The sequence below is a fragment of the Actinia tenebrosa genome, unplaced genomic scaffold (assembly GCF_029948245.1).
Source record: "Actinia tenebrosa isolate PJP-AT-01 unplaced genomic scaffold, QUT_ActTen_1.0 PGA_scaffold3__52_contigs__length_22856419, whole genome shotgun sequence".
Taxonomy (NCBI): Eukaryota; Metazoa; Cnidaria; class Anthozoa; order Actiniaria; family Actiniidae; genus Actinia; species Actinia tenebrosa.
In genome coordinates, this window is record NW_028292580.1 from 18,584,502 (window position 1) to 18,597,194 (window position 12,693).

The window sequence follows — 12,693 nt, forward strand, 5'->3', positions numbered from 1 at the left end:
TATAAACACTTTATATCAGTATAAGTACCACTTTAGCCTGACAAATAAAGCAGTTTCTTATGAAGAAGTCACTAAAGATTAGAAAACACTGGTGCAGTATAGTAGATCCAGTGTGCTGCACTTTTGGAAACACAGCAGAGTACAAAACTGTCAATCCATACAACAAACTATTGTTAGTCAATTATTATTACACCTGCTAGGGTCAATTATTCACTTTTCAAAACCCAAACACCACTTGTTATCTTCTAATCATCACCCATAAATAACTCTTAGGTTTTTATTAGCATATTAGGACATGAAAGTAATACTTAGATGTCACTGCTTTTTAGCTAGTTATCTCTTCTTGTCACTAAACGAGTCGGTCACACGGTCTGCACTCCAAGACAATAATGTCCCCTTTTCCTTTTATGGCATACACAAGCACCGGATGTGACATCATTTTAGGGTCAATATCGGTTGTTCTTTGAACTCACTGCATAACACAAGACACGCCTCCAATATTTTGAACACATTTAAAATCGCACGACCAGGAATATCAGGATTAAACAAGCTCTGGCAACGGCCGAAGCCACAACAGGTACGTGAAACAGAGCAGAACTGCTAGCCATACACTTGTTAATTCTAAGCGCAAATAGCGCTATTGATTCTCGTATTGTAGAACACTTATTTGTAGCGCCAGTTTATTTATTTTATTTTATTTTGCGCAATGCAATCATAAACGTGCTGTGGCCAATCCCTTCAACAAAATTTTACGCTTTTAAGATTTTTCGCTCTTGGTCTAGAAATACCAATCTTTTATTTTTTAGAAATAGTTTTATTTTAGATGTGTTGGGGAATGGTGGATTCATCTGATACTTTTTGGTCTTCCGAAAGTTTAAAAAAATCTTGGCCCGGGGTTTGTTTGGCATATCGGATGTCATACGTCTTCACCTCTGAGGAGCTGGCACGACATCGATCTTGAATGTATTGCTTGTCATCATTCTTACTGCTCGAACTCGGCATGCACAATCAACATTACGAAATTGCTCTTATTTTAAAGTCATAACCATTGCTTCCCATATTCTTGCAGATACTTCTTCTCGCCTCAGACATGACGCCTTCAGCGCCTTTTATCCGCTTATTGATTCTAGTTACTTCTATCAAGACTCTTTACGCTGCAAGGATTTTCAACCGGGGAGAAATTCATCCAGCTGGGAAAGACGAAATTTCAACCTGTGGTAACATAAGGGATGTAATTCAAAGGAACTCTGCCAGGTTCCGTAAAATTTTAGTTCGAAACACAAACTCTGAAATTGTGTTTCTGAACGATGACTCGAGACGAATGACTGCCAGAGCTAAGAGCAAGCTAGATGTTCTTGCTACTCGTGTATCGGCTCGCTGGGGTGGAAGAAAGGTGAAGGTACTCAAGGCATGGACAGACACAGTTGTTCCTGGAACTATCTCCCTCCATTATGAAGGTATTGTCCTCCAAAAAATTGAAATATTTTTTAAATTTTATAATATGATGTATTTTTAACATTGCAAATTAAAAAAATTGTAATTACAGCGCTGAAAAGAGTTTATTTAAAAAATTCAAGCTCCCTGATTTTATCAAAAAATCTTTTTTTAGAATTTTTCTTAGCTTGAAGCAGTTTAACTTTCGATGGAAATAAAATCATTGACAACATAATGTGCCAAATAAAATTAATGATGACGATGATGACATAGTTAATCTCTTCAAAATTATATAACTATATCAGCTTCTTCTTTCCTCACCCCAGTGGGGTCGGTAATTTTCGTCCTGATATGACCTCTTTGAAAAAATCTATTTATCTTGTTTTTGATATATTTTGACTCAGCGCTTCAGTTGCTGAAAAGATGAGGTAGAAATAATTTTTGTTTAGCTAGAAGCTTTATTTAATTTCGGTTTGGGTTTTAAACCACAACATCCATAAGTCACGAGAGCTTCTTAAAGACCTTAGATGAAGGTCTTGCATTGTTTGCTTGGTTTCGTATGATTGAGGTTTCATTTTCTAAGTTTCCAAAGTTTCTAAAGAGTTTTTAATGAATTACGAAAAAAATTCGTGGTTTTGATCTAGCAAGAAGGATACGTAATGTTTAGTAAACTAACAGTCTTAAAATAGAACGTAGAATACACATGACGATTTCTGTTGATCTTGTTGCTCAATAAGCCGACGAAAAAAACATCTGAAAGCACGGGCGATCAAGTCAACATCACCTGTTTGAGCACATATTATATGTAAGGAACATTCTAAGCCCTTCGATTGGAAAGTAAACATTTTAGTTCGAACAATTCGTGTTAATTGGATTTCTGTGACCATAATCGACTATTAATCATATTAGATCTGGATTGACTGGATTGTATTTGTCTTACTAACGAGATTATACCAAGCGTCGATTGACACAAAAATGTGAATCAATCTCATTAAATCATTTTTGGACTTTAACACCAGATATTTCACAACTTTGGAGTTTTAAGCGTTTGGACTTTCGTGTTGTTTGGCGTGATCTTGTCTGTATCCTTTCGATTCATTGTTGGCTTTAGCTGATTCATCTAACGATAGGCGCAAAATTGGATCATAGCCATATTCTCTTTCGACATGCCAACACCAAAGTGACCATCCCGATCGATTCCCCTAGGCTGAAAGACCACTGATTGCCTTCGCATTTCATCCTTACTGAGTTTATTCGATTCACTCCTTTCTCTTAACCTTTCAGATAGGCGACTGATAACTAGGCGACCCTTCAGTTTAAACGATGCTACTATTCCCCATCCCCTTCGCGGCTACCTCCTGTTAGACCATATCATTATATAGAGGCTTTGCACCATCACGTGCCGGTGCCCATAATACAGCTTGGACTGCCCGTGGTTAGATGGCAGAACAATAAAATCCCAAATTTAGTAGCTTTACTCTCTGGAATATGCCTGAAGCGAGATGACGTTTTACCCCCGTCTCTAGACCATAATCCTTTTCACACTGCTTTTGTTCTTTAATTATGACTATTGTTCCTGTATTCTCTAAGAAATCAAAAATTTTGATATGGAAGAATTTTAAAAACTATTATGGTATAGAGTCGGGGGTACAAGGTCATCTCGCTTCAGGCTTATTGAATTCTTTTTCATCAAGACGATTGTATTGTTCCTGCCATCTAGCATGGCTGCCGTCACATGATAGTGCAAAACCTCTATTTCTCTTACATAGGTGAAAGATATAAATGTCTTGCCCCCTGGTACGCAGGCATTGAAACAAGACGTCACAATGCGAGTATATTGAAGTTTTCGCCAATATGAGTGAACGGGTACTAAATAGTATTCATTGAACCATTTATCCTAACGATGTCTGATCGAGGACAATGAGAAAATGTGTTTGAAGTTGAAGTCCCACAGAGACAGAATCTGTTACGTTTTTCCTCGTGATCTCATGTGAAGACACGAGTCGCGCAATGATTATTGTTATTATGCTATAGTGATGACATCTATTAATGTCGATCCCTGCTTGCAGAGGTATTTTTCTGCCCTCCGTCCTGACTAATCTCGTACCCAGAGCCTGCGTTTCTTCTGGCCTGCGGCGTAATCCATTTTTTGAGACCAGGATTTCTTGGACTTTCGGTATAAGAGCGCATGCGTTCAAATACGGCCTGCCAAAAATTAAAATTTTTTTCCCCGATTTTTAATTTTTACTTTGATTTTTTACTTTGATATTTACTTAGATTTAATTTTCACTTTGATTACTTTCATTGGTTAGATTTCGCTTCCCGAAAATTGCGCATGCGCCAATAATTGATTATGCCTGAGCCCTCGTACTTCGCCGCACCCAGAAGAAACGCAGGCTCTGGTACGAATTTGGTCCTGACCGAAAATACTCAATATAATTAGTAATGTTAATGTTGACTATATTCTTCGTTTGCACATAACGTCATCGCGGCCATGTTGGTACCGTTTAACAAAAGATTTCTCATTAGCATCCATTGTTAATGGTACCACAATGGCCGCCATGTTTTTGTCGTTTAGATTTCTTGGGAATGCTTGCAACCCATCAATTGTTTAGCCTGATTTTCAGTACGATCTTATCCCTTTTAGGCCGAGCTGTACGGCTGGTAGTCGATGACAACGACGTAGGAAAACTTGGAGAACTAGCAGGTCTGGCCGAGCAGGCGGGATTTGACTGGATTCAGTACACCCGAAACAATTACGTTCATGCGAGTGTGATAAGAGATGGTGAGTAGGGTGGTGATAGTTGGGTTGCTTGGTGGCAAAGCAACGAGGAACTGAGAATTAGTGCTTCTCATTTGCAACACGCGAGAATGGAGATAAGCTAGTTAAACACAGACTCTTTTCAGCTCTCTTCCGACAGGTGTCAGAAAAGAAATTTAATGTTATGAGCCCATAAATAGATAACCGAGTCTACTTTTAGGTTGCATAAAACTTTTTAAAAAAAACTCAAATTTTATCGATACTCTGAAATTACAATCTCTGATCTGATCAAAGTCAGGGCACGGCTTACTCATACAGAGATTGAATCGGAATTGTGAAGGAAGGAGGTATCTCCCTTGATTCAAGTTTTTTACTCTCGGTTCCCCGAGAACCCATAGGTGAGGCGCGCGTGTACTTGAGATGATCATTTCATCTCTTGCTGTTTTTTCTTAATCTTTGTCATGCATTAACGCCTAATTTACACTGATTTAGAGCATGAGCATAAACATCATATGTAGAGATTGGACAACGACTTCCATTATATACGATGTAAATTAACAAATAACAAAGACTCAAAACTAAATGCCCTTCTTAACCAACTATTCCATCTTTTTTTCAGTTTGCCAGACATCAATAGACCTTGCCTTCATCCTCGACACATCAGGCAGTGTGGGAAGCTACAACTTTGGAAAGATCAAAACATTCGTTAAAAATATCATCGACTTCTTCAACATTGGTACTACTGGCACCCACGTGGCCGTCGTCACCTACTCATCCTGGCCAGTAGTCGAATTTAACCTTAAGGCTCACTACTCCAAAACCTCCCTCAAGAATGCAGTCGGCGAAATTGAATACCGAGCTGGATGGACGTACACTGGAGATGCCTTGGAAATGACTAGAACAGATATCTTCAACACTGTAGATGGAATGAGGCCTGATAAAGGGATTCCCAAGGTCGCAGTGTTACTGACTGATGGCTACTCCAATGGCTGGGGAGTGAAAACGGCAGCCAATGCACTCAAGAACCAAGGAGTGAATCTGTTTTGTATTGGTGTTGGGAATTACAATGAAAGAGAGCTGAATGACATTGCCACCGATCCTGATAGCACCCATGTCTTCACGTTGGACAACTTTAATGATCTGTCAAGCTGGGTGGATAAGCTGAGTTCTGTGTCTTGTGACGGTAAGAAACTTTAACAAACCTAGGAAATTAGGGAAAAAGGGTGAAGAAAATGGAAGAATAGAAAAAGAAAAGAAAAGGCACCTGTTAGATTTTATTTCTTGAACCAGACGTTTCGGGATGTCAACCTCATCCCTTGGTTCAGTGAAGATGTTTCACTATGACAGAATAAGAGAATGATGCACTTATTTGGGGGTCGGGGGTGGGGGAGCATTGGATCTTATTTCAGCATAGCTGCATCGTTATTTCCTTTAAGAACTTTAGTATAATTTAACGTTACACAATAAAGTTTTATCAGTGCTTCCGGCTCTAAACGCGACAAAGTTTACATTGTTGTGTAAGGTAGTTTCATTGTATTTCCTTTAACTATCAAAGAGTGGTTATCAGTGCGTGTGAGCTACAACCGGTTACATCACAATGGTATCTCCATGGATTGACGACCACGCTTGCAACTACGTTAAAACACACTGAAAATAACGTCCAGCTAAATGTGACATAGTACGTACTAAGGATGTTTCATTTTCCCCTTAAACAACGTGATGTTGCTCTCTCCCTGAACCTGGGATACCTGGTGTATATAAGCATAAGCCAATAAACTCACACTGAAGATGCATGTGAGTGTCACGTTGGTTGAAATTTTTTTTCAAAACATGTCTTTCGATTCAACCAACCTGGCAACTGTCCATACGATTTGATGTCTGCCGCACGAGCATGTTTGCCGCACGAGCTCAGTGATTAACCAATCAACTCACCTGATCGTGTTTTTTCTCAGAGGGGGCCACAGTTTCATCTTGTGATGATACCACATCAAGCGTCGAAGGCGGATCCTTTTTGTACTTCAAAACCAAGTTCGAGTCGGTGACTGGCGGGATTTCCGTCGAGGTTAAAGACATTGAAGGTAAAGTGTTTGTCATTGCTGTTAAGGAAATGCTATTTGCGGTTTAAAGCTGAACTGATATTTCAGTATCGATATTTTTGAAATGTCTGTAATTTGGTCCAGAAGACCTGAGTTTTTGCACGTTCTTAAACGTACTAAATTTTGACGGGAGAGTGACAAGAACATCATCGTCATCATCATCATAAGCATCATCATAACGTACCATCACCTTCTTCACATATTGGCGAAAACTTCACTCTGATGAATCCACTGTTAATCCCATTATTATTTATATTATTATTATTATCATCATCATCATCTTCAGCTAATATCATCATCGTCATCATCATCTTCAGTCAATATCATCATGATCATCATCAGAAGCTGTGACAGCAGCAGCATCATGCATCTTTATCATAGACATCATCTCCACATTGTCATCATTATTGCTATTCCGATCATTTGACTAGAGGAATTTTATGGGGAGGAGGGGAGGAAGCTTGTTTCTTTTTTCTGGCCATGCCATTTACGATGCCATTCAACATTGTTTTGTTTCAAGATCTCGCACTGGTGTTTAGTTATCTATCTCCTTCCATTACACTACGTTTCTGACTGATTTTGATCCATTTTCTTCAGGTATCAGTCATTTGTACGTTTCCCTGACGACCACCAACCCAGGACCGATGGATCCTCACTCTCAAAAGAACGAATTGAACACATCACCGAGATCAATCCGGCTTAACTTTACTTCTGCTCGTAGCAGCACTACCGTAAGTATTTGATTTACATGACATTAATAGTAGTAATTGAAGTGAGAGGAGGCTAAATTGTATTGGAAAACATGTGGTTTTATTTGGAATAAATTGAACGGGTGGGTTTTCAAAGAGTTCAAAATTTCCCCATCCTTTTTTTTTTTTTTTTTTTTTCTTTTGCTTCCTTTTTCTGTGATCTGAATGCTATGTTTTGTGCAAATTTTTTTGTTCTTCAAAAACAGTGCGATTCAAAATGGTTAATTTTGTGATTAATTTGCACTGCTGTTGTTATTGTGACTAACAGCCTTTACACTCGTACCAGTTTCTACGCGTTATCTTTTCGTACAACCAAAAATACCCAAACCCCTTCAAATCATGCAACATGCATTTCAAATACATGCCTATCTAGCTTCTTGTGTGTTTTGAAATCACCTGTGTTTTGAAATCACCTGTAGTAACCAGGGGTTCGAGTCCTGCCGGACTTGTTGTTGTATGTTAGTTAACCTGTGAAACGGCCCTCCGGTGTGGGTAGATTGGGAAAGGAGTAGAGGGCTACACAGGGTATATGGTAATAAAGTACTTTGTTGGTTCTCTCCTGTGCTCCTATGGGTCCTCCGGTTTGCGCACTATATTGCGATTAAATGGGTTATTATTATCACATGGCAAAAAAGAATAGAATGCGAAATTGGCTGTTCAGTGCCACCATCAAGCAAATGGCATATTTAACGAACGAATTTAACGGATACACGCTACCTCACTGTCACTTAATTGCAGATTATCTACGTAGCAGTTCAAGGTCAGATGAATAGCAACAAGTTTAAATTATCCATGTGGGATACCCTGTTCAGCCAGGACAGCTATGTAGCCAACCCAGATGAAGAAGTTCCTGGAACTCAAAAAGTAAAAACAGTTGCTTCAAGTTTTACTAAATATAGGTAAGAGTTAGTTAATTTAATCAGCTTGTGCCCGAATCGTAATAGACAAGAAAATGCCTATATACAATGGAGGCTTCTCCAAAATATAGTGGATGCGAGGTTAACATGAAAATACAAATGCAATTACCCCCCTATTCTTGGTTTTCACCTACGTCATCATGAATTTCAAAAGCGTAAATTGGCATTATAATGAAATAGAGGTTTTATATTCTTGTAAAGCGGTCCAAACTACATATACTGGCCAAATTTTAAGGCTGTAAAGCATTTAGTTGCGGAACTATAGGCGAGTAAACATGACGAAATTTTTGGTTAAATGTATGGAGCGGCCATCTTGGTGTCCCAAGGTGGAAAACCATCATGGCGGACGAAACTCCAAAGGCTTAAAATGATGGAATATGGAACATGTTTGGCTATTTTTCACTTACACATACTTTAAATAGACATTTTAAACGTGTCTAATGGAAAATCTTTCAACTAAAGTAAATTATTTTAATATTTTCATCGCTATTTAGATAGACGTGACGGTATTGCGTGACACAAACTCAACCTTCATAACTCGGGAACTAAACATCGAAATGAGATTTTTTCTTGTGACTTATAACACTGACTTCTAAAACATACTTGAGAAATGTCTTTATACGATCTATAGTTTAGATTTTGATGTTTTGATGACATCATGTGAAAACCAGCAATTGTTTTGTTACCCAGAACAATTCCTCTAGAAAATCAATGCGATTGCAAGGGGTCTATTCAGACTACGTGTCATTCCCTAGAGCATCATATCTTTGTTTAACAGTTCTAGTTGCGCATAAGAAGAAACATGAATACAATATATGTTCTTATCCTCAAGACAAAAATCCTAACATGCGAATATCATTTTTAGGTTGAGATATTCAATCACTGATGGAAACAGCGAGGGAAAGTTCCACATCAACAGCCAAACAGGTCTTATAACAGCAGACACTCTAGACCGTGAAGCCACTGCAACTTACAGGATTACAGTCTTGGCTCAAAACATCAACAAGGCTTGCCACAAAGGAAGAACAGTCGTGGTTGTCAATGTCCAGGACACAAATGACAACTCTCCACAATTTTCAAAAAAGCTGTATCAAGCAGACGTGAAAGAGAATGCAAGGATTGGGACATCTATTACCACGGTAACGGCGGCTGACAATGACAAGGATGATATGTTGACCTATAGAATCAATGATACATCTAACACCTTCTCCATCGATGATACTAATGGAGTCGTCACGACCACAAAACAATTAGACTTTGAAACGAACAATCTCTATCGTATAGAAATAAGAGCCTCAGACGGAAAGAACGAAGCTAAAACAATCCTAGAGATTCGAATCTTAAGTGTAAATGAAAGGCCAAGTCTTAATGATGCCTGCGCAAAGAGTTCCCGTTGTTCTTTCCGAGTCAATGAATCGAAAAAAGTCAACACCTATATTGGCACGCTTAATGCCTCCGATCCCGATGGTGATAGACTGACTTACAAACTAAAGATGCTAGACTCTCAGGACAACGTTTTTGCGATAGACACAACAGGAAGAATAACTTTGGGAAAGAAATTGGATCGTGAGGTTAAGCCTGTTTATAGTGTTCTTGTGACTGTCAGTGATGATGGTACCCCAGTTCTGGCCACCCAAACTGTTGTCAGTGTTATAGTAACCGATTATAACGATAATTATCCCACATTTCCTTATAAAAGATACACAGCATCTGTGTACGAAAATGCTGCGAGAGACAGTACTGTGATGCAGGTGGTAGCAATAGGTAAGATAGATTGACAACTGTATGGAGTATTTTATTTGTTGATGTAAATAGTTTGTCTTGCTGTACACAGTATTACTATCGAATATATGTATACACCCATTTAAAAAAAACGTCATCGCCAAAGACCGCGATAAGCGATAGGTCATTCCGACATGGAAATGGTTTCGTTGAATACAAGGAACATTGAACCAGTCTCAACACTTAGGTCCATGTTCTTGACGAGAATAAGAAGCAGAAACACAAGTCATTCCAGCTATTCTTGGATCTTGGAATGACATATCGCTTTTCGCCTTTGGTGATGACAATCTTTTTTTTGATTTTTTTAATTCTTTTTTTTGTTTTTTTTTGTTTTTTTTGTTTTCGTTTTTCCATCTTTCTTTTATTTTTGTTCTTCTATTTTTTCAGGTTTCTTGTCGTTGTTTTAATGCCCAGTTTTTCATTCTTTCTGTTCCATTCTTTTTATCTAAACTCACAGTAACTCGATCAACGCAAAAAAAAAAAAAATTTTTTTAATTGCTTTGTCAGTCGACTCCTTGAGTATTTTGTTTCGCTCATTTCTATTACACTCAATTTTCTATAAGTCTAATAGTATCCAGATCTCTGCCTGTTCATTGTCCATCCTTCCATACGTATGCTTGCCTGTTTGTTTTGTCGTATATTGGCTTTTTGTTGATATTTTCTCAATTTATATGGCTGTCCCAATCATGTGTTACACTTTTTGACCATTTTCTAGCCTCATATTTTTCTCTCTTTTTCGTCTTGCAGACGCCGACATAGGTGACAACAGTAAACTTACCTACAGCTTACAAGGTGGAAATACCAGCTTCTTTACCATCGACTCCAACACGGGCATCATCAAGACCTCACAAACATTTGACCGCGAGACAAAGTCATCATATCAGTTAACCATACGTGTCGTAGATGGCGGGAATCCTCAGCATCATGGACAGACGTCAGTCACTGTGAATATCCTGGACGTCAACGACAATAAACCTAATTTCATCAAGAACGCTTATTCCTTCTCCGTATCAGAAAATACCACTACAGGGGCAACTATTGCCACATTGAGCGCCACAGATCTTGATATAGGTTAGCGTAATAATCCCTTTTAGCTTGGGCGAATGTTCCCCATTTCAGACCACGTGTCATTCCCTAGAGTATGATTTCTTTGTTTATCGATTGTGCATAAGAAGGCACATGAATATTGATACGACTCGAACAAAGAATCTTATTCTCGAGAGAATGACTATGGGAAAAGATTATGCCCAAGCTAAAGAGGTCTGATGTCTATTCATAAAATAACTGCTATAAATCTCGCATTCTTATTGGTTGGGAGCACGTGCTTTATGAGAGCACACGGCACTAACGCGCCCTTGTATTTTATAAAAGAAAAAAACTTGCTCACTGTGTTGTGTGGAGTTATAAAGCACTTGGGGATTGGCAGAACACTCGAGAAGTGTCGAGAAGCACTCCGCTACGCGTCGTGCTTCTCTAAACACTTCTCTCGTGTTCTACCTATCCCGCGTGATTTATAACAGCACACAGCACGCGCGCGCTTTTTCTATTTCTTCAATATATTACTTTGACATATTTTTTCAAGGTATACAGTTTTGTCATGCAATGTGCATACTTGCTTCCCAATCCTGAATTCGCGTGTTCAATTTTTCTATATCTTTTAGGTATCAATGCAGACATCAGATATTATATCGTGAGTGGAAATTTGGGCAACACATTCGATCTTGAATCCCAAACTGGTAATTTGAAGTTGGCCAACACTCTGGATTGTGAAAGAAGGTAAGTTCATAATAATTTGTTTAATCAACCATAGATTTAAAAAATATGATCCGTGCTTTCGGCCTACTCGGCCATCCTCAGGGAAATGAAAAACGTTACAATTGACTAAGACAAACGCGATCAAACCATGGCATATGTGCGCGCGCATTTAATTAAACAAATTCGCGCGCGCTTACGAAAAAAATTTATTATGAATGTAACAACGACAACAAGGAACTATTTGAGAAAGTAAGTTGTTTTTAAGGAAAGAAGAGACGATTTTTTTCTACTGATTTGCAATGGCAAAAATAGTGTTTAAAAAATTCTCAACTAAGAAGAAAAAAAAGAAAACGAAAGAAGGGAGGGTGGGAGGAAAATATAAGAGAGAAAGTTCAAGAAACGAAAAGCAATTAAATTTTGTATTAAATTTTTCTTTCTTTTTGTCCTTGACAACAGGACTTTGTATCGCCTTGTGATTGGTGTGTCAGATCGAGGCTTGCCTTCGTTATCGTCTACTACCAATGTGCAAATCAATGTAGTAGACGTTAATGACAATTCTCCAATATTCGCATCATCAGTTTACCGAGCTACAGTAAAAGAGAACTCGCTAGTCGGTAAAAGCGTCGTCAAGGTAATAACCATTGAATGGAATCGCGTCGAATGGTAGAAGTATATAGAACTATGAAAAAGCCATGGGACAGGGATAAAATCTGTTCTTGATGACGGCCATTATATGCTAAGCGACTAAACATTTATTAGAGCAAAATTTCAATTCTCTAGGCTTTATTTTGCAAGCTTAACTATAGATCCCTTGCATGTGACGTCAAAGCAGCTCAATTTGGATCACAAAACAAAAGAATTTCATTCTCATGAGAATTGGAAACCTATTGCTATGTTGCATTCCAACGTGCTGCAAGGGGTCCATTAATACAGCATCACAATTCAACTAAAAAAACATTATCCACCACCACCACCATCACCACTTTCTTTCTCTCTCTAAAAGAATAGATTTTTAAAAAGTTTTTTTTTACCAGGTACTTGCTACAGATCGGGATTCAGGTGCCAATGGCAAAGTGGAATATGCCATAATAGACGGCAACACTGAGAATACATTCACAATCGACTTGAATTCAGGTAACGTCAAACCTTTTTAGCTTCGTTGTTTGTCGTGCACATTTCAGACCATGTGACGCCACTCT

At 38.5% G+C, this 12,693-nt stretch overlaps 1 protein-coding gene across 1 annotated transcript in view; it reads left to right on the forward strand.

Annotated features, from left to right (window-relative positions):
* The first annotated feature begins 265 nt into the window (after positions 1-265).
* LOC116297198 (protocadherin Fat 4) overlaps positions 266-12,693 on the forward strand; it is a 34,281-nt gene continuing 21,853 nt past the window's right edge. Inside the window, exons 1-12 of the mRNA XM_031705380.2 lie at positions 266-577; positions 1,070-1,457; positions 4,082-4,219; positions 4,815-5,378; positions 6,148-6,273; positions 6,889-7,022; positions 7,779-7,939; positions 8,823-9,721; positions 10,487-10,810; positions 11,401-11,515; positions 11,951-12,125; positions 12,529-12,628. Coding sequence (XP_031561240.1) covers positions 1,091-1,457; positions 4,082-4,219; positions 4,815-5,378; positions 6,148-6,273; positions 6,889-7,022; positions 7,779-7,939; positions 8,823-9,721; positions 10,487-10,810; positions 11,401-11,515; positions 11,951-12,125; positions 12,529-12,628 — 3,103 coding nt within the window. The 5' untranslated portion in view covers positions 266-577; positions 1,070-1,090. The remainder of the gene's footprint in view (positions 578-1,069; positions 1,458-4,081; positions 4,220-4,814; positions 5,379-6,147; positions 6,274-6,888; positions 7,023-7,778; positions 7,940-8,822; positions 9,722-10,486; positions 10,811-11,400; positions 11,516-11,950; positions 12,126-12,528; positions 12,629-12,693) is intronic.